The sequence below is a fragment of the Paralichthys olivaceus genome, chromosome 21 (genome assembly GCF_024713975.1).
Source record: "Paralichthys olivaceus isolate ysfri-2021 chromosome 21, ASM2471397v2, whole genome shotgun sequence".
NCBI lineage: Eukaryota > Metazoa > Chordata > Actinopteri > Pleuronectiformes > Paralichthyidae > Paralichthys > Paralichthys olivaceus.
The window spans coordinates 13,419,028-13,441,671 of NC_091113.1; the positions used below are offsets into that span (position 1 = coordinate 13,419,028).

The 22,644-nt window shown below is 42.4% G+C and overlaps 1 protein-coding gene across 5 annotated transcripts in view; it reads right to left on the bottom strand.

The window, feature by feature from the left end:
- Positions 1–22,644, bottom strand: part of arhgap22b (Rho GTPase activating protein 22b) — a 32,859-nt gene that overhangs the window by 9,850 nt on the left and 365 nt on the right. The window contains exons 1-4 of one of the 5 annotated variants that reach the window (XM_020083065.2): positions 20,749–21,326; positions 13,547–13,746; positions 10,096–10,183; positions 112–240 (exon numbers count right to left, since the gene is read on the bottom strand). In XM_020083065.2, coding sequence (XP_019938624.2) covers positions 112–240; positions 10,096–10,183; positions 13,547–13,746; positions 20,749–20,791 — 460 coding nt within the window. In that variant the 5' untranslated portion in view covers positions 20,792–21,326. Of the gene's footprint in view, positions 1–111; positions 241–4,602; positions 4,918–10,095; positions 10,184–10,765; positions 11,086–13,546; positions 13,747–20,748; positions 21,327–22,644 lie in introns of those variants that run through there. The other 4 variants (XM_020083066.2, XM_069517196.1, XM_069517197.1 and 1 more) reach the window with 4 other exon arrangements.

Here is a 22,644-nt window from a genome sequence, read left to right on the forward strand (position 1 = left end):
CTCAAGTGTCGTCATCCTTGTTTGTTTTGATCGCATATACAACACAGCAGATCTTATGTTATGAGAGGTGTCAACATTTTTTGGTTGATTATCAAACAGATTTGACTTTACCTCCTCCAAACGGCGCCCAGATGACTCGTCGTATGGCCTTGACCCAGTCATCCATGTCTGTCTGGGAGTTTGCCATGAGCAAGAAGGATTCATGACTGATTGGTGCCCGGTCCTTCTCTCCTATTCCACCTACAGAGTCAAAGAGAGGGGAGAAGCAGACCAAAGTAGAGGTTAGTAGAGAGCAGGGTGAAAATAGCATTTACTAACATTATCTTATAATTGGCTGTTGATGAGGTGCTATAAAATGTACTTTTTCCTTGAAATATTTCCCAGTTCCTAATTTTTACCTACCAGTTTAAAAGCATAGATCTGTGTTTGGTACCCACAGTAAACTGATTATATTTGTTTGAGGGACCACATTAGTTTAGATTGGATTCAAATTGTAAAAGAATATTACTAACTATCCCTTCAGTTCATGAAAGAGGGACTTTGCTTTCCAATTTGGGCTGCATGAAAAAAACCTCAGAGAAGTAAGAGGCTTGCATGGGTGATTTTGTGCAAGAAAAAAGGACATGGTCTAAGAAAGGACAGCTGCGTGTGTGTGTTAATGTTGATATTATGTGTAACAGAAAATATTTAGATTCACTAAATCGTACTTATTTGCTTGCAATCTGGTCTTTGCTGACAAAATATTTTGTTTGCAGATCATGGCCTTCATTTGAACCCCTTTACTATTTAAATATCATTGCAATCAGTGCAATACTCATTTTATGATTTTTATTTACTGCCAACTTTTTTATTCTTATTTCTATCATTTCTATTAAGCACTGGTTCTGTATTACTCCGTATACTCTTCATACTTTTATTTTGACTCATATTTTTAGACTTAATGCTTGTTAATTGTTTAATTCAGTGTATTCTATTCTATTATATATTGTTTATATTGCAATCTAAGAGCAGGCTGGCACAAGAATTATCTTAGGCCGAATAATAATAATGCAACATAATTTGATCATTTCGATTCCAGAAAAGTATTTTGTCTGGGATTGACTGTCACAACTAATGTGCTATCTGGGTTTATCACCACTAGGTGGCACATTTGCTGCACTTTGAGTGTTGTAGGGTTTTTGCTCTAACCCTCCCGTCCTGTAATTATGGCACCAGTCACTTCTGGTCACATGTTTATGCAATGTATATAGTTGGCATTACGAATAGAGCAGAGGATTGTTTTGACACAATTCCAACATTTTAATTTTTATAACATTTCAGAGACGCTAAATGTCTAAATACGTAAACATGTTTTGAACTACAGCAGAGAGGTGATCAGCTGCTACATATAGAAACCACAGTGACACAATACACAGTAATTCCACCACCATTGTGTGTATATGCTGCTTTCTCTCTGCTATACATATAAATTAATTGGGAGAGAAAGTTGTGTATTTTTCTGTTTGGCCGAGCCGTTAGTTTAGAAAGATGCTGTTGCCACAGTCACAGTAGTTGTGGTCGCAGTCATTTAGCCATGAGGAGGGAATCCAAATACAAACAGTGGTGCCATAAAGCTAAGTGCCATTGTCACCCAGCTCTGCAAACTCACACTGTCCTGATGAACAACACACCCCAGCCTGTCTTCACATGTGCTCAGTGTGTGTGTGTGTGTGTGTGTGTGTGTGTGTGTGTGTGTGATTGTGTCTGTGTGAATATGTACAATAGAATTTAAATGAGTCCTTTCATTTGTCCTCGGGAAAAGAGTCGCTAATCGGGTGAATAAAGATACAGAGAAACAGAATCAGACGTTACGGAGCCTGCAGGCACGTCCAATACTTAAGTCGTCATTGAATCATGACCTGATAAGACACACACACGCAGAGCCACTTAAAATCAATCCCAATGTAGCTGAAAGCCACGAAAACCATTGGAACATCCAAGGAGGAGCATCCCAAAAGGTCCCTTTTTCAAAGCCAATGAAGATAACACTCGCTACAGGCTTTAGACAGTCACTAAACTGAGTAGTTCTCTCAAAGTCCTGGTTATGAATTAGATTTCCGCTCTTCCACACGCCAATCAGACCGAGGATGACATTTGAGTCTGACTGTTCACAGTGAGGGTACAAAAAGCTGCTGCTGTGTTTTCACCGTCTGACCACGAAAGATATATTCTTAACAATCATGGCTGCGGTTCTCAAATGTCAGACGGCTCATAGAAACTGTTAAATGGTAGATAAGTGGACAGGAGGGAGACGGGCAGCTTTGACAGTGCAAAGGAAAAGCCATTATCTGGCTGATGCCACTGTTTGATCTTATAAAATTGTCAATATGGGGTTGGATACTCAGCAGGAGAGCGGAAGTACCTTTGAAGCATCAATAGTCTCACAGGCCCGTCTGGGTAATGTTTTTCTCTGTGAGGTGGTGATTGTGTGTCAGTCATTGCTGTTAACCTTGTTACTTTAACAAAGATGCACATTGTTAGTTAGCTTTCCAACAATCATGAGGTCTTGCTATTGTGTGAGTGTTAAAGAAAAACATAATTGCATCTATTAAGCATTGAAACAGTAATCACATTATCTTACTTTTTAAGCCATTGAAGAGCAAATTTGTTAAATTATAGATAGATAATCATGGACTGTACATAAAGATGGACGTCAAGTCTCCTTTTTCTCCCCCTATCCAGAAATGAAGCCAAAATATCCCAGATAGAGACACTGCCATGTTGCAGTGCAGTAGCAATCAGGGGAGAGAGCTGCAGTAACGAGGTCCCACCGACACATTCACTCGGCCAATCGTGAGTATAGCATCAAATAACTAATAACAATCAATCTTACCAGGACAAATAGCCTCAGAACAAACATCAGTGTGATAAGATTGCCCTAAACTGACAGAAACCATCTTTGATATATAATATTTGTCGTGTATTTTGACTTTTTATTTTCATCCTCATCCCATCCACTAACATGGAGGAGGCAGGATTTATGACCTGCCAGCCACCAGGTGATGATCAAGACGCTAGGAGACTTTTGTTCTTCAGCTTACAAAGTTGGCTAGTAGCTGCCTAAGTGCTTGCATTGTTGGTCGCGCCTCCTCCATGTTAGTGGATGGAACATGGACCAAACTAAAAAGTCAAAATGCACAACAAAAGAGGTGAAAAGTCATGATTGATGGCTGAGATTGACTCAGGACTCAAACGTGTGTTGGCAGGACCTTGATTCCGTGACTCCCTCCCCTGGTGGATACTGTGCTGTGCAGACTCAGGCTCTAAATGTGCAAGATGGCACGATTAATATCTGGGATATTCTGGTTTAATTTCTATATAGTAGGAGAGACAAGTCGTCCATCTTTACAAAAACAGAATATGCCTCCAGTCCCTGATGAAGTTGGATCAAGGAGACAGTTAGCTTAAGCAAGCATAAAGCTTGGGGAAACAGTTAGCCTGTAATTTATTAAGTTTTGGGGATTTATACAGCCTCCTCTGTATCAGCTTATTGTTTGCATGTATGAGAGAATGACAGATGGAGAGTGTTTTACACAAACACTACTGAGGACCAGCGCAGGTAGAACTGCATCTAAGAGCAGTGGTTCTGCCTGAACCTGAAAATGCATGAGTACATGATGATACATGTTCAATCTCATAGCTTAGCCAGCTTTCCTGTCGTATTAAAAAAATCAATTACACGACTGTGTTTCAAAAATTCCGCTCTGCATGCTCAATATCCCGCTAAATGTCAAATACACATCATGTCATCTGATGACCGGTGTAGTAGAGCATTGTTTAGTTTAGCAGGAAAGTGATGGTGGTGTGGTTATTGTATAAACGAGAGGAAGAGGCAGAGAGACTGAAATCATAAGAGCTGAGATAAACATTGATAAATACATGAATATTTATCAGGTACTCATGAACAATCTGCCAGTGAGAACAGGGATAATCAACTACAACCACACACACAAATTTAACATCTAACCTCAAACCTTTCATTGAGTAATGCTGGTCTTAAAAGGTTCCCACCACAATATTTCTACTGTGAGTATGACACAGTACAGTACACCGAACGGCAGTTACAATATATTATACGAGTGTGTTTGACCTGTAAGTTGTGGAAGTAACTGCTGAGCAATGTAAATAATGGCACTTTGAAAAGATTTGGCTGGATGACCTTAATCTGCACATCATGATAAGATCAGAAGAAAAGGGAGAAGGAGAGATAGAAAAGGATGAATAAAGCAGAATATAGTTTTTACATGGTGACACTTAAAAACTTTCCACATTAAGTCCCACTGCTGTTTTCCTGATCCATGAAACATTTTGAAATACATGATCTTTCAGGAATAGATTCAATTTAAATGTGTAACAATCTCAACAAATGATGCATCTTGTGTATAAGCTCCAGCAGACAGGGTGAGAACAGGTCGGTACCTCCACACTGTGCAAAAAGAAAAGCCATAAAGAAGAGATAATTCTATGCATACTGTAAATCCCATCAGTCTCACAGCTACTCGGGCGCTCCACTCCAGTCTCCACCAAACTTGTAAAAAATCTCCAGCATCTGTTTCCCGTTACCTTGGAGATGTTGTTTCTTCAGTCTGTCCGGCTTGCAGCAGACCGGCCCCATGTCTGAGTGAGCAGCGCAGGCTGAGGCTGGGACTGGCTCTGGCCTAAAGCTGCAGCATAAAGAGGTGGCCTCTTCACCAGCAGGCAGTCCGTTTGGAAGCAGATCAGTACGCAGGTACCACTGACAGCCAGAACCTGCCAGTGAGGCATGCTCGGTGCCAGCAGAAACAAAACCCGTCAAACGAGTCCCACTTCTTGCTGCTCACTCGCTCATTCTGCCCATTCATTCACCATTCTCTTCCTGTCTCTCTCATTCAGCAGTGTGGGCAGCAGGTTCGTTCCCTTAGCCCCCCTGGAGGGAAGCAAATCCCTGAGGAGGAGTGTAACAAGGCTCTCTCTCTCTTTGTCTGTCTCTCTCTCTTTGAGTATGTGTGTGTGCAGTAACTGGGAGATGGGCTGTCCTCCAGTCTTTGCCAAACAAACTTGTACACACACACACGCAGGGAAAGCAGACAATGACCATCAATCTCTGTGAGATACGGGGCCGTACAGACTTTGGATTCTTCTTCCTTCACTCAGACAGGATTTAGCCTCATTGTGCAATAATCTGTGACTTTTATATCAACAATATCTGATCTCTATCCAATCCCTACAGTGTAACCCAAACAGTTATTTAACACATAACCAGTTCATGAAAAAAAAGTAATCAAATAACAAAATGAAAATTGGTAACAAGACGTCATAGACGGAACTCCCCGATCTCCACGGCCTCACCTAAATGATTTAAATGAAAGACATAACTTTTTTACATATCAACCAATCGGAAGCAGACTCTCTTCTCTCTTTATATTTTCTATGAATGGCTCCAACAAGCAGTGATGTTCATTTAAGAAACACTGTTGGCAAAAGCAGCAATAAAGAAATATGTGCCTCCCATAAAAAGTGAATCAATAGAAGGTTCAAGAAAAGCAGTGACAGTCGTATGTTATTTGGCTGATCAATGGACGATAAAAGCAGAAACAACCCCAGGTGCGCTTGGTTACCTATGGGAGCTTTTAGAATTATTATTTTTTTCATTGAAAATGATCTTAAGTCTAACATCCTTCAATAGGAACAGGTTTCCCCTTTGCACAACAAAAAACACTGACCAGAAAGTAGAAAAGCTTGTGTTTTGGAATATGATCAGGACATGACAGACATTTCCTGCTGTATTCTCAAATGGACTCATGCAGACATTTTTCGGACATATGGGCTGTCAAGGAAAAGTTTTAGGAAAATGGCTGGAAGTCTATTTTGCGTACCTTGTAATTTTGTTTGTTTGGCAAAACAAAAATCAGTTAAGATGAACACAATGGCCTGATGCACAGATGTGATAAAGTTAGAGGTCAAAGGTGATATGGTATTTTTGTGTTTCAAAACATGGCCCAGAACTCTCATATAGATTTGTTGGTATATAGTGGGGAAAAACAGCATTTCTGCAACATGCACAGATGGGATACAACTGTGTGGGCCAGCCCTTAATAATGAATTAGCAGAAGCTGTCACGTTTGCACAGACACAAGTGTGTTTTGTGTGTGTACTGTTTTCCAGATGGCTTAACTGCTTCACACTACCACAACAGAGGGCTTATAGCCTTAAGTCAGCCATTAAATACAAAGAATATTTAAAAATATCCAATTATTTGCCCATTTTCTTCGTGCCTACAGGCCTTGAGACAAGCTCGATTCACAGGCACATGACTGTGGAATCAGCTTTGTTTGGGTGCCCCGCTCGCACCGACTGCAGCACACACCGATAAGGAAAACATGGTGGGAGTCCAACTTTTAATTGCTTACACGCTGAGCTGCCGCTGTTATTTCGCTCTGAGGATAAGAGGAAATTACACGTGGTTGCTGGTTGAGTTCTGTGATCCACAGAGCAAGACTCAAGACAGATTCTGCAGGATAACTGTGTGCCAGGAGATTTTAATAGCGGCTATGACCTTGACATTGTCTGCCTGTGAGACGTGCTGAATAATGATGATGATGATAATGATGGTGATAATAATGGTGATAATGATGGCAATAATATATTTCAAATTCAGCTTATGAGTGTTCCCAGTCTGCTTTAAAAGTTTATCTACAATAGTCCATAATAGTTTGTCATAATAGTCTGTCATGGACATTTAACACACACAATACGCTGTGTGTGTGTGTGTGTGTGTGTGTGTGTTTGTGTGTGTGTTTCAGGGGTTTGGCATTTTGTGGCTCCTATCTGTCTTGTATCTACCTTTTGTACTCTATATCTCCACAATAAACATGACCAGTGGACTTACCCTCAATTCAGGCATGTAGACACAATCTCTCTCTCTCACACAGACAGGCAGGCACACACAGACACACACACAGACACGCACACACACAGTCTCAAAAAGCAAAGTCCATCAGTCAATGACATGACCTATAAGAGCAGCCAGGGTCCCTGGGCTCCTCTGAAGGACGAGGCTACTGTTACAGTGGACAAAGGTTTGCTGAAAGCGAGTGAAAGCCAGCAGCTGATTTATCAGCACAGAGAGGGAAACCCCCACCTTCACTTCTGAGCTGCCTTGACCTCAAATTAAAGGTGCAAATGTCCTCAGGTTTTTTGCTGAAACTTTAGGCCTTTACAGTACACGACACATGGAATGGCACATTATTAAAATCACTCCAGCAGAGCAATCAGTTTCTCAGAGCTTCTGAGCTTAAACTAATATTATGGTCAAAATACACAACTGCCAAAAGAACACAAGAGCTAGTTCTTTGACTAGGTGTCAGTAATGAACATGAGATGGAATTTGGGCTGCAAATGATTCTTTTTATTGTCGAGATTATTTTCTCATGGATGTGAACTTAAAATGGCCCAAATATCCCAAAACAAATCTGGACCTTTTTTTGCAAACATGTGGTGCTCTAGACAAGGTGTAATCTGGATGTGAACCTAAAGTGGCCCATGTGGTAAATGGTGAGTATGGCCCAAGTAGCACAAAACAAATTCAGGTCACCTTTGGGTGAGATACAGTTTTGCTATAGTTTACTTATGGCCCAGATCTGTCAAACAGGAGTGGAGTGCCCAAATACCATCATTATTGTGTGTGTGTGACAGTAATGGGCAAAATCTAAGGCAAAAAATGTTGCTATGTGAGTTCGGTCTGTAAAACATCAGGGAACAGTGTAAAATGTCCCAGTGTCCAAGGTGACACAGGTCACAGAGTACAACTATTCACACACTGCTGGCACAGCCATCAGGGGCAAAGGAAACTTCAGCACATGAATTACAGGAGCCTGGGATCGAACCATCGACCTCTTAATCCACTCTTATGAAAACATTTCTGTTGATCGACTAATTGCTGCAGCTAAGAGCAATCCTGACAAAGATAAGAGAGAGATTGCTTGATTCTTGAATTTGTTTACAGGGAAGAATCTTGGAGTTAAAGCCTCAGATACTTGTGTGCTATCATCAGTGAAGCCTGAGGTGTCCCACAGTGACACTGATGAGCTAAAAGTTGTATGAAACAGTGAAAGGCATTATGTGTTCATTGAGCTAATATCTGATCAGAGTTTTGCCAGATCTCAGTTGCCACATGGGGAAACCATGAGGTCTCTGCTTGAAGCTTTATTGCTCAGTGAAATCTGCAGCTGGAACAACTGGACGCAATAATGTTTACAAATGGGGAAGTAGCCCTGTCCTCTATGAAGCACTACTTCTAACACCCTATGGAGTCTCAGGAAAATCTCAGAGCCTCTTCATTTCATACAACAGCGGAGAATAAAGCCTCTGTAAGCCGATTATAAGGTGCAGAGAGAGCAACTCGTGTTTCTCCCCCAGGAACCAACACATCTGATGTGCTGTAAACACAGGGGCTGAAAAAATATTGGGATCACACTGAAATACACTTCATCCATACCACCACATTTTCATTTGAAAATGCATCAACTATGCTACGGATACAATTGACGTCCACTCAACTCCAAAGTTTTAGAGCCGCTAAAATGGAGAAGTTTGGAAACGATGCCGTAGACACTCGCAACTGCTTCCTGTTTGGTTCACAGCTTAGCCTTCGTTGATTTGTCAGACTCCTATCACATGACCTCCTTCCAGAAGAAAACAACCGGCATGAGCCTCAGCTACCAGTATAAAACGCAACACTGCTTATCAATAACAAACATTTCAGGCGTGTTAGTATGGACGTGGTTTCAAATTGATATGCAGCCAAAACGCTTGCGTGAACAGAGATCGTTTTGTTGTCGCATGGGGGCAGCCTCACACTCCTGCTGGATTATCCACACTGTCAAAAGAAACAATTTACTAATTTATGCTGTGCAACATTTAAACCAGAGTCATCAGGTCACATCTCATTAGCAACACTGTGATTAACTGTGTGTATTTCTTTATCCACCTGACCACTGCATTTTCTCAGCCTTTCCCTCCCTGCCCAGATTGGCTCCTGCAGGGCACAAGGAGCTATAAGTCAAATGCTCATTGGAGGGTTCGCACCCCTCTGCAATGTTGACAGGCCATAAAGAAAACACACAAGCCTGGCAGCCACTCTAAACACAAAGCGAGACCTTCAAGCAAACACTGACAGAATGACAGAGTGACAACCAGAGGGTTCTACAGCAGGACACAGTATGGTTCTTACAATATATCTTTTTCACTATATTCCACACAGCGACAAATCCACCCTTCAAAACACAAAGCAACGTAGTATTGATTGAGTAAAACCATGACAGCCCACCTAAAGTCAATCTAAGCAACATGCTCCAGTTTCTGTGAGGCTGCGACAAGTGGAGCCACGGCGGCTCGCCAACAAGTCCTGCAGGGACGGACATGATCGAGAAGCCATTTTCTTTTTCAATTTATTTCTGCTTGCTGCCAGAGTTTGACTTTCACACTTCAGGGGCTGAAAAGGAAATACCAGCTGCCAGACGTGTCAGCAGCTCTGAGGTCATGAGATGTGAGATTGACCAGCGCAGCAGCTAATCCTAGGCAAACAGTGCTTCCTGCTGGCTGAATGCTGAATAGCAATCAGAGGGTGCTTCACAAGTAAAGGGAGGAGCAATTTTACAGACTGCAATTATGGCTAGGTCTACCTATCCAGAAAAAAACAAATGTTACCTTAAAATAAAACCTCATTGGTGGAGGTAACAGAATGATACAACTGATCTGTAAAAATGAATCTGTGACATTTTACAAATCACTGCCAAGGCCTCAATAAATGCACTCAATGGACACATGAGAAATGTTCCTCAGTGCAGAGTAATAAAACAATAAATGAACCAAGAGCGTAAAAGTAACTTACAGAGCTCATTTGCAGCAAATATTACCTCCAGCGCGACTCGAGCAGTGAGCAGGGGGATAGCAAGTAATATGTTTGTCTGTGTGAGACGTGTATTGAAACAGAACTATGGTGAATGTGGCAGGAAGAGGAGACGGAAGAGGGGGAGGAAGAGGAGGAGGAAGAGGAGGCGCTCTTGGATCTCTCACCTGGTACAATCTCAAAGAGGTGTCTTCCTGGTTCGTCCGGGTTCGCTGTGAGTTCATTCACCTGGCAGCCCTGAAGAGGAATACAGCCCTGAAGCATGCACACACACACACACACACACACACACACACACACACACACACACACACACACACACACACACACACACACACACATACATACACACACACACACACACTTTAGGTTCAATTCACATTTTAAATTATACAAACACTGAAATGGGATCAATGTTATTTTCTTCTTCTTCCTACAACTTTGGCCATCCTTCATTCGTTCCTTCTTTCCTTTACTTGTTCCTTCTTTCCCTCACCCCCTTGTTATTCATTCACATGCTCCGTCGCTTCCTATTTACAGGTCCGGCCTTATTCCTTACTTTTTTTCCCCTTCTTCCCTTCCTTAATCCTTCCTTCACTTTCTTGTTCTTCACTAGCTTACACGCTCCATCTCTTCTGTTTCACAAACTGTCATTCCTTCCTTCCTCACTTACATGCTCCATCTCTTTCTCCTTACTTTTTCTTTTCCTTCTTCCCTTCCTTGCATAATACTTATTTCCTTCCTTTCATCCTTCCTTCCTTCCTTACACTCATTAACCCCTCTAAAACTGAACAGGCACATACACAGATTATCAGAATACATTATCCAGATCAATACCTATTTAGCCCTGAGAACTGAGGCCAAGTGAGCTGCGAGGAGATGCCAGCGTCTGTAGTTCGGCGCCGTTAATCTGCGCACTGGCATCCTCCATCAAACTGGGAGAGGAGTTCTGCCAAAAACTGCCTCAACTGGAGGGCCGGGCTGTCGCCAGTATTAGTCGTCATGGCAACAAATGGAAGGGGTGGGAGCTGTAGATGGATAAAGCCACAGGGGCAGGGCAGCAACCGGGGGGAGGAGAGCTCCCAAGGGTGCTATGTGCTCGGAATCACACGAGTAGCTGTCAGGCGATGAATGAATAAGAAAAGGCAACACGTAACCTGAGAACACAAATCACACAGGCCAGCTGCAGGAGGACGGAAATGTGGGTTAGTCTGTCCTCTTCAGTGTCGTTAACTCGTAGCACGGTGGCACGGTGACTCTGAAGTACAGCAGTCATTATAAAACTGAGGTTGCATACATGAGCTGTCAACCAGGCAGTAACAGGACCAGATCCTCGTCCTGCACCACAACACCAGCCCAGGTCTCTGAAAACCCACCAGTGCCTAAGCAGGCGGTGTTTGTTACAAACACACGTTACACACTTGTTGTTGAACGGTACCATGTGCATAGAACCTAAACTCAGCTGCGCAATGTTGAATACATACCTCAGAGCTGTGACCACCTCCTTCAACAGCCAATGCTGGACCCTATCGAAGCAGCAGCAGTGAATCACTGACTCACTGCTCATCATAAAAGCAACTAAACTGCAATGCTAATACTATTTAACCCCAAGGCTGTCCCTAGGGTTTTAAAGGGAAATCAAAGACTGAAATTTGACTTTTTCCCTAAATATTACAAATTCTTTTCCCTTTCCCTTATCATCAAAAGCTCTTTTGACATCGCTCTCTTTTACATTTCTGGATTTTTCATCCTGAAATACTTGTTTTATTTATTTTTTGTGTTTTCCAATAGAATCGTCATCAACTTGCCCACTCGCTCGTGGTGAATCCTGAGGGAGCTCTCTTGCTGTGCGCTCACATCCTGAGGACTTTATACTAGTGGATTGGCCGGAGAAAGTCCGCAGAGACTCCAGAGGCTCTCACTCGGGCATTTGTGTCCACACAAACAGCCTCTCTGGAGGATCTCTGGGGGGTGTCCCATATCTCCACCACCACCCATGTGTTTGTTTTGGTGCAAAAGAAATCTGCCGTCCCGATATCTGAAGTCCACTTTTTATCTTCTCGCATTGAAAGGGAAAATAAAACCTGTATGGGTCCTGCGTCGGTTTCAGCTTTCCCTCCACTAATTATCACACCATTTTTTGTCTTGGGAGTGCAGGGGGAGGGGGGTGTTTCATTTTGTTGCAATGATTTGCCTACCCCCCCCCCCCCCCCCCCCCTGCTCTCAAACCCCCACCACCACTCCCAGTCTCCAATTTCCAATCGATTAGAAGATGAGAGGGAGAAAAAAGGCCAGAATGACACTTTCTCACACATCCGGCTCTCAGAGGGGGAGGGTGTGTGTGTGTTTGTGTGTTTGTGTGTGTAAAAAGAAGTGTGTATTTCTCTGAGTGTGTGTGTGCATTCAGCCATGTGTTTTACTTGAATCTACTGGGAGTTGCAAATCAATGTGGGCTGGATGAGTATTGGCAAGGTCTGATTAAAGACAGTCTGTCTAAGCCTTCAGTCATTCGTTCCCCACAGAATGGAGACTGTGAGGAGGAGAAAACCTCATTGTGTGTGTGTGTGTGCGTCCACAATGACAAAGAGTAAAAGACAGCGATAGCACACGGCTGCTTTCTGCTTTAAACGAACAGCCAAGCCAAAACTGCAGAAATCAATGAAAGTGTCAACATTTCAACCACCGTGATTAAGAGATGATTATAATGCTGTGTGAGCAAATGTGTGTTTTAGAAATATGAGTCAGCTCCCGGGAAAAAAAGATCTCAGCAAAGGATGAGTGGGAGCAATTATTCTAATTTAGACTTATTTCATATTTTTGTGATATTGTTCTACTGGAGGAGGAAACCAGACGTCTCATGCTGCACTCAAATGTCCTGTGATTGTGGTGAGTCACCATTAGCAGAGACAAGAATGAATGAAGGCCCTGTTACAGTCTGCAGCTGGAGGATATCAACTGTGGACTCCACCTCTGACTGACATGTCTATGTAGCGATGCTGGTCCAGCTGTTAACATCATCTTGTGCATCTAAGAGTGATTCTTATAACTTGACAGTATTTGTTTCAGTATTCAGTTAATATTTAGTCTGTTACTCTTTCTTAGGGCAGAGGATGCCGCAACTTGTTAAACCCAATGAGGCAAATTGTGATTTGTGAACATGAGCTATACTAATGACATTTGATTGATTTATTAATTGGTTTGTAAACCAGTGTGACACTGGAGTGTTGACAGTTCAGCAGGAAGAAGCCTTTCCTTCTAAAGGGAGACTTTAAATGGAGACTTTAAAGGGAGACTTTAAATGGAGACTTTTAAGGGAGACTTTCGGTCAAACTGCAAGTCCAAAATATCCCAAAATTGTTTTCACACTGCACATGAACCAAACCATGATCAGTTTGATCCACACCAAGGCCACCTGGTTTGGGCGGAATACATTGTGGTCTGTTGGTGTGGACTCAACTGAGAGGTCTGGTCCAAACCAAGTGTGAAAGCACCCTAAGCCACACATTCAGCTATCTGCTTTTTATGAGCTCATCAGAAGATGATCACTCAGGCCAAAGGGTGACTCAGAGTTTCACTGTCAGCATATCCCACTGTGTGTAGAAACGTCAGGGGCATCACCTGTGGTTTGGTTTCTTCCTCATCTTTGTAGAAGTACAGCTGATCCGAGCGCAGCACAAACCATCGCAGCTGCCAGTTCTTCATGATGCTGCGCTGTTTCTTCAGCCAGCCAGCCTTCAGGGCCCCCTCCTGGAGGCTGGGTGAGGCCGGCCGGCATGAGCCCCGGGACACCTCGCCCATCACCATGCTCTTGGACCTGGCTACAAACACACACACATAAGACATTTTAGTTCTGTGTATATACAAGCAGTCAGACAGCAAAGGGTTGGGTAGGTCAGAGGAGGTTGAATTGGTTGTTGCTGGCTCGTGTCTTTTCATTTTCTCTGTAATTGGAGCTTGCGCTCTCCCTCATTCTGTATGCTGCACACACACACACACACACACACGCTCTGCCAGGCGCCTCAGCCATGAACACACATACACACGCAGCCTTCTGCCCCGAGAGGCTACGCCTTTAGATGAAGGGGGAGAGGGACTGTAGAGAGGCTGCAATAATAGCAGAGAGCAGATAAAATAGAGACTGTGAAGGGGAGAAATGAGCACACACACATCCACATGCACATATAGCCTCAGGTGACAGGGATCCCCCCTCAATTTCAGAGGTCTTTGACAGAGACTTATAGTGTGTTGCCAGTAGAACAGCAGAGGCTTTTGAGCTGAAATAATAGGACCACATGGGATTGTCTGACTGGCTGCCTGAATCATTCTCAACAAAGCTGTGTAGCCTGAACTCAGTCAAGGACACAGTTGAAAGGGAAGGGATGGGGACGTGATCAGGTACGTCCCCACAGAGCCCCTCACATCATCCTGCTATCACATCCGCTTTGTAGGAAAATTGATTACAGTGATACGGGCATCGTTTTTGACTCTTTTATAACAGCTGACTTCTACAAACACTAAAGACCATCATTCTTGAGGGTGAATTTTGTTACACGCTGGATGAAGCAAATGAAAAAAAGCCAGAGGGCTAAATTCTGGTCAGGCAAATATGGCAATTCTATTTGATCATCATGTATAATTTATGAAAATCAATTGTGCAGACATCCTCCCTGCTGGTGCACGCACGCACACAGACACACACAGACACACACAGACACACGATCAATTCTCAGATGGCGCAGAGGGAGTAAGGGGACGGCTAAATGGGAAGGGGGGTAGAAAATCAATCTCTATTCTGTTTTATTGTCTCATCTCTATGTCTCATACATACATATAGTTTTAAGCACATGGCTCATGTCATTTTTATTTCATCTCACAATCTGTCTTGTCAGTCAGCAAAGCCTGTTGATCCTCAGAGATGCACCGAATGAAGAATAAGTGAGTTCTGTGTTTTTGGCCAGTTTCAATGAGTGTGATACTTTTGGTGCATGGTCTTCATGAGTGAAACATTTTCTTTGCTGTGAATTGGGTTTTAATATATGAATATAAATGTTCATGTTTGACAGTGATATTAGGAAAAACATGTAAAAAATGAAATGAAAAATGGAAATAAGAAAAAAAAGATGTACAGTACTTTTTTAAATGCCAATTTATATATATTGACATATTTTGTCAATATGTGACATTTGTGATTTGTCACCTAATGTGAGCTCTGTACTCACTCCAGCTGATTTGAAGACATAAACATGAGAAGGCCACAGCAGCAGCTACAATTAAACACCGATGTTAGCTACTTTACCAATTTGTTGGCAAAATATATTTTGCCATTTTAGCTCCAATGTTTACTGTTTAGTTTGGATTCTGGGAAAAATCTGGTTGTTTCTTACATAACAATATAGTTTTGACCCAGATTTATCCCACATCCGACCCACATACCATGTGGAATGATGGCACGTGGGCGGTCCGCTCCTGTTTGCCAGATACGGCCATTGCAATATCGCATGTCAACCAAATGTGGCTTGAGGTTGTTTGGTGCTATTTCGGCCATATTCATCATTTAACACATGGGCCAGTTTAGGTTCACACACAGTTTACATCTAGAGCACTGCCTGTTTGCCATAAAAATCCCACATTTGTGCTACTGAGGGATGTTTGAGCCACATTTGCTATTTTACAAGTGGGCAACTTTAAGCTCACATCCATTTTTTTCAGGCTCCTATTGACCTTGGCTTTTCTAATTTTCTCATCCATCTTGTGCTAGTTCCAGTCTTTTCCAGCTTTGTATTTTCACTCCCCTGTCTCCCTCCATTTCTCTTACTTTGACTCGCTCTAATTCTTCCCTCTCTCTTTACGTTAAGCACTGTCGGTCCTATTGAATCAAAGCCCTGGTATTACTGAGAGCAAACATGTGCACGCACACGCACACACACAAAGATAAACGCTGTCATTACTGGCACCTAATTAAATCAGTATTTGTCTAGTAAATTTGTTTTTGGATAAGAGGCACAGGCTAATTATTTTCTATTGTTTTTGAGAACTAGGTTCATTTGAAGTATTCCTTCAAGACAGCTATTGAAAACAGTCTTTGAGGAGAGCATTATGGGGTTGTTGACATGTTTTTGCTAAAGAGGCTATTCTCAGGTTACTGCTCAAACTCAGGGGCTATCTCAGGTCATCTGTCATGGATAGTGACTTTACTAATTATTGGAGTCAGTTTGATCTCTATATATTATAATACTTCAATAACTGAATCCAAAAACAGAAGTTAGTTTTTTGTAGAAGACTGCAAACATCTCTAAAGCAGAACACATTAAAATATGTGATATTTAAACATGTTGTATTGTCCTCAAACACTAATGTCTTTTTTTCTGTGGACTTCTGAAAAGTCATTTTAAATTTAAAATGGCTCAATATCTCCAGGACCCCTTGAGGGTCACCAACACATCTTGGACAATCTGTCCCTCTGCTGTCCTTTCTATTTCTCACCATCATGGGGAAACTGGTCCAGTGGCAGTGATGATTTGGAAATGCAAACCCCATGAAAACAGCAGTGCAAATTGAACCATTAAACCCTGACTGACACAGGGGTTAAGACTCAGGTTGGTCTTTCAGTCACTTTCCCTGTCCTTTTTCCTCACCCCATCATTTCCCTCCATGAGTCTCTGTCCTTGTCTGAGCCAGTGTTTGTATAAAAGAGCACGTTGTTCAACACATCAGCTGCCTGGATCACAGGCAGTGGAACATACAGTGGCTGATGATTCATGCCTGAGTCACAACTGATATTTGAGTGCGTGTGTGTTCCAAGCACAACTACCAACTATATTCTGCGCCAAATTGGACCTTTTGCTCAGAGTGATTCAGACCTTCCTTTGGTTGGGTGGAGCTGCTCTGGGATCACTTCTTCTTCTATCTGCCACAGTGCTGAAAATAAGCTGTTTTACTGTAAATTTGCTCTTTATGTATAATCACTGCAATTCACTGAGACAGAGCGCGTAACTGTGGCTCATTCATTTACAGTAGCTACCAGTTGAGCAAAGGCTGAGTATAATTATAGGGGTCAACATAATGCCTGATGGTGTGTGCAGATGTAAAGTCTGCCCACATGTATTTATCATGATGAACCCCAATGGTAATCAATGTAAAATGAACCATGTGTCATGTTGTTTCAGGGTGGATGAATAACTGAGCTCAATATTCAGGAATAGCATGAGCTCATAGGCTATATGAAATAATATCAAGAACGAGCTTGTTGATAGGGAGGGGGTACTAAGCAGCCTGTAAACACTTCATACAACCTAAACTTCACTTATGATTTTTTGTAAAACAAAAGCAAAACAGACTTAAGTAACTGAACTAGTTATGAGACTGGAGTCTGTTCGAAGATGTATTTTGAATAAAATGCATCAGAGACTAATTTTGATGAGCAGATAGCTGCTTGACCTGCATCTGTCTACGTCATCAAGCCTCTAGTGCCAACTATTTCACTTTAAAAGCATTAAAAGCGTATGGTGGCAAACGTCAACAGAGTAGATGACAGAGTTGAACGTTTCTTCACACAAAACACAAACAGTGAAATGTGTTGTAGGTGTTTTAGGTCTATTTTGACTAATCTCTATTCACAGCTATCTGCATATGAAGGCAGATAAATGACAAAGCCAATAGCCAGTGCATTTGGTCAATGTATTCTGCCTCCGGGCAAACAAATTGAAACACTCTCCTCCACCACTCAGACCTCCAAACCCTTACCTTCATCCTCGCTACATAAAGGGCTCACAATATTTCTTACATTTGCAATGAACGTGCAGAGTGATTCAACATGAATTTCACTGTTGGCAACATAAGGTGTAGATAGATGCTATTGATAGTTTTTTGATTTAATGCATCCCCATTAAATCAGGGGGATAAAATCCCAGAATGAAATATTTCAAAACCCGAGCTGACCCTCTGCACAGCAAGATGTAAGACACTAACTGACTGTCAGTTTACACAAATACAATTTGGTAGGTAATGATGTGTTATGTTCTAACCTGGTCTGACAGATCAAATGAGAAATGCAAGAACTGAAAGAGACAATCCTGTAAAGAATGAGTGCTCTGTCCATATAAAGCTGGAGTCAAGTCTAAGCATGCAAGTTATGTGACAATGTGAACAAATGGTTGTCTGCAGACTCATATCAAAACACAAGTGGTAGAACACATGAAGGGACATTTGATGCCACACACACACACACACACACACACACACACACACACACACACACACACACACACACACACACACACACACACACACACACACACACACACACACACACACACACACACACACACTCTGCCTCCTCAGCCTCTGTGATGTCACTTAATGCAGTTTGGAGTATTATATTTATCACCAGCAGGAAATGGATGTATGGCTCTTCAGAGGAGCCCATCCATTAGCATGGCGAGGCGGGTGTTCCACGATAGGTAGACAACGCTACACATATGGTTAAATCACTTACACACACACAAACATGTGCACACGCACGCACAAGCATGCCAGAGGAATTCAATTTCATTAATTTGGTTGTTGTATAGTGATTTATGGCTGGTGGAAAATGGCAAAGTTACAGGTGCATCAGGGCGTAACTTCCAGTTAGCCTATCACTGTTGATTAATGCGTAACCATGATATGTGTGTGTGTGTGTGTGTGGCTGGAGGTGTGGCCAATAATGTACAGGCGGTGCGTGAAAGCTGCAGTGGCGTGGAACTGATCTGCAGCAGCGGGTGGGTGTGTGCATAGCTGTGCATTTCTGTGCATGTTATCTCCATGTGCACGTTATCTGAGTGTGTCACTGTGCCAATTTATTTCTTATCCATGCTGCCTGCTCTTGCTCACAGCTTCTAGTAGTGAGGGAGGTCGTTCATACATGCTTCAAACAGGCAGAGTGTCAGGGTGTCGCTTCATTGCAGGACTTTGATCATAAAACCATGGTAACGCAGATCAAAAAGACACAGCATGAGAATGAAGCAGCTGATATGTGGGCAATTAAAGCTGCTACTAGATCTCTGATGCCAGCGAGAGAGAAAAATGCAGCTCTATTGCAGATTATATTGTCGATGGTTGTATATAGGTAGGTTCTGTAGTGCAGCGGTCAGATTGTTCTTTCATGAAGCAGATATAATGAATTGATTTCTAGTGCTACCTGACTGATAGACAGATAAAAGAGGAGCTAACCTTCAAAAATCAAACATTCGTAGTGTTTCCCACTTCAACACATCAACTCTCCCAGGGTCCTTAATGTTCTTGGCCTTATTATCCCCAAATCTATAGCACATGATAGGAACATGGATGAGATGTTCCCCAGCTTTGTATCATCAAATATGTCAATGCCTATGCCTAGCTGTAAGGGGTGTTCCAATATTTATAAAATACTGAACTGGGGAACATACGATTTTGAGTACCTAGGGCATTAGGGACATAGGACCTTGGTAACGAATAGTATAGGGAAAATAAGACATTGTGAAGTGTGAGGCATTAGGGATATGGAAACCTTGGAAATACAGGCTCTTGGCAACATAGGACATAGGAACATGGTACTTTGAGAATATGGGATGGTGGAAACATAAAAATACAGTTGTCTCTATACAGTATAGCTGAACTAGTTATCTTTTCAATCAGCCCTGTAGCATCATTAATGCTGCTTATAATATCAATTCATACTTTGAGGGTATTCTCTAACATTCCACTTTGCCAGTCCCCTAAAGTGTCAGATTGACGCTAGTTAGTGTTGCATCCCTTTTATAAGCTGCACTGACCCTAAATGAGAACATACTACATATTGCACATCTGCCACATCACTATTTATTTCTGGGCTTCATGCAACAATTGTGTTGCCTTCAGCAGGGAGGCGACAATTTGCAGAAGGTATGCACAGAATGTTTCTCACGCAGATGCATCAGTCTCTTTCCTTTCTCGTAGTGTTTTTTCCCATCTTGATTTTAACCTTCTTTTTCACCCAATGAGCTCAAAATGGGACCTTAATTCTGCTAATACTGAAAACATCCGTTTTTTTAAACATTACTTCACGCAGCCTAATCGTGACATTGTAATCAATTGAGCTCTAATTTACAAATGTACACAGCGAATCAGTCCTACTCATAAAGCCAGTCGAATCTGTTCTGCCATCTTAATATATGCAAATGCAGATTTAATCCACTTTGCTTCCAATTTCATGCCGCTCCAGCAGAGGATTTGCACATCACTCTCCCATTGTTGGGAACTATTCATTTCATTTTAATCAGCTCCAGCTATATAATTGTCAGCATGGAGATTAGTGCTAAGGAAGGAACACACACTTGCTCACATGCACGTATTAATACGTACACATACACACACACACAGCAGCTGACGGCAGTCTGTTAGTGCAGAGTGTTGCAGTGATGAAACTAGAGATGCTGCTCGCTCCTCTTAATAGAATTCACACTGGCAGCATCGACCAGCTGTAGTAGAACGCTAACGTACACAAGAGAGGTTTCCTTGCGTGGGCAGAACAGCCGCTTCATTCAGAAATACACTTACATAGACTTTACTGCAGTAGGAAAATGGATTGCAGATAGGAGTGAAGAGGGAAATATGTGTTTCTGTAGACAGTCTTCTGTAAAAATCTGAATTACAGCAGAGAAGGCACTTAAAATAAATGACCTGTAAGAGATGCTAGAGTCATAGCATCACTTACACATCCTGTGATCTGATACAATCCCATCACAGCTCCTGTCATCAGGGATGAGGAGGCAGCTCATGCAGTTGGCAGGTACAGTAGGTGTAAGCAAACAAGCATGTCCTACCTCTCCTGGTCTGTCTGATCTTTGGGCTCAGCATTGCTGTCATCGCTCGTCCGCACACTCTCCTGTCGGCATGTTCATGTACATCCACGCACCCCACCCCTCTCTCTGCCTCTCTGCTGTCTGTGCCTCTCTCCTCTTCCTCCTCTCTCTCTCTCTGACCTTCTGCAGTGCAGCCAGCAGCTCGGGGGTTGGGTGAGTAGGGGAGGAGAATGGAAAGAGAAGGGGGGTGGTGAAGGAGAAGCAGGAGGAGGAACTACCCCCACCTTTTTCCCTGTATGCACACACGCCCAGTGGCCTCCACCCCTCCCTGTTACATTATTCATAGTGGTACATCCGCCTGGGGTTGATGGAGCAGGAGGTTTCTGGGGGAAGGTCTCCCACCAGCAGAGTGCAGGTCTGACCAGGGAACAGATGCTTGATTTGAAGTGGTCTTACCTTTTTGCAACAGCTGCTTTTTTTTTCAACTCTAAAGATTTGCATGAGTGATGGGGAGAGAAAGAGAAGAGGAGGGGGTATTCATCTGGCGTGTCTCCTCCTTCAGTACCTAATTAAGCTGCAGAGGTCCTCAGCTTGACTCAGCCTCCTTCCCTTAATCACCCCCCCCTCTTCTCTCTCTCATTTTCTTTCTACCTCTTTCTACCGCTGTCTATCTATAACTAGCTTAACCTCTATCTTTACCTCTATATCTATCTTTACTCTATCTCTGTGTCTACTCTCTACTTCCTTATATCTCTATTTATTGTTGCCTCAATCTCTACCTCTCTGTCTTTATCTCTCTCTCTCTCTCTGTCTCTCTCTCTCTCTCTCTATATATATACATATGTATATATACATAGTAAATACACACCTATGTGTTTTTCAATCTATCTGTGTCTTTATCTCTATCTTTACCTCTATCTGTGTCTTTATCTCTGTCTTTATCTCTATCTCTACCTCTATCTGTATCTTCTGTCTCTATCTTAACTCTGTCTCACTCTCTATCTTTGACACTTTCTCTTATTGCCCATGTATGATCTCCTTTTCTTCCCAACTATAACTGCCTCATTTAATCTTAATCTCTCTCCTCAACTATTTTTATCTTCATCACTTTTAGCTTTCTAAGAATGCTGCCTTCGATTCAGACTCAGACGTGGGAAATTCCCAACTCGTACAGTAGGTCGTAATTACATCCTCCAGGCATTCCAGTGGCACCACTCACAGAAACATGGGAGAAAAAAATAAATAAAATTCCGCCGCTAACAAACAATGTCCTGTCGCCTGGAGCTGCAGCAGACTGTAACTGACAAGAGAGGGTTTAGGAGTGTGGCACTGGTACATAGAGAGCTATATCTGACAGGAAAAATGTCACCAGACTATTTCGGCACTTTATTTGGTATTTACCTTTGTGTTTTGACACAAATTCACAGTAATGATATTTGAGTTTACATTCCATGGTTACGACAAGTCATGCATGGTGTTCAGGGGTTAAAAACGTGAGAGCAGTGCTGCCAAACAGCAACATAGACTCTAATATTAAAATTACTGTCAGCATCTAGAAGCTATGGAGGTTTACATTGTTGCCCACATAGCAAAATAATTTTGGCCCACATTTGTTCACTGCTACACTCATCCAGCCCACATACCACCTGGAATGGTGGCACTTGGACGGTCAGCTCCTGTTTGCCAGATCCATAATTTCAGACAAAGGTTGATACAATTAAACTCAAGACAATCCTGACTGTTAGCTCACTCAGTATCAAGCATATTTACTGTATCATTTTGGAGCAATTCAGCCTCCAAACATTTGTCAGAATAAAAGGGATTTTACAGTAGAGTAAATAAAGAGCATAATGCCTTTTTCAATTCTAAATAATGAACTTTGAGGCTGAATTTCTCCATCATGATACAGTAAATATG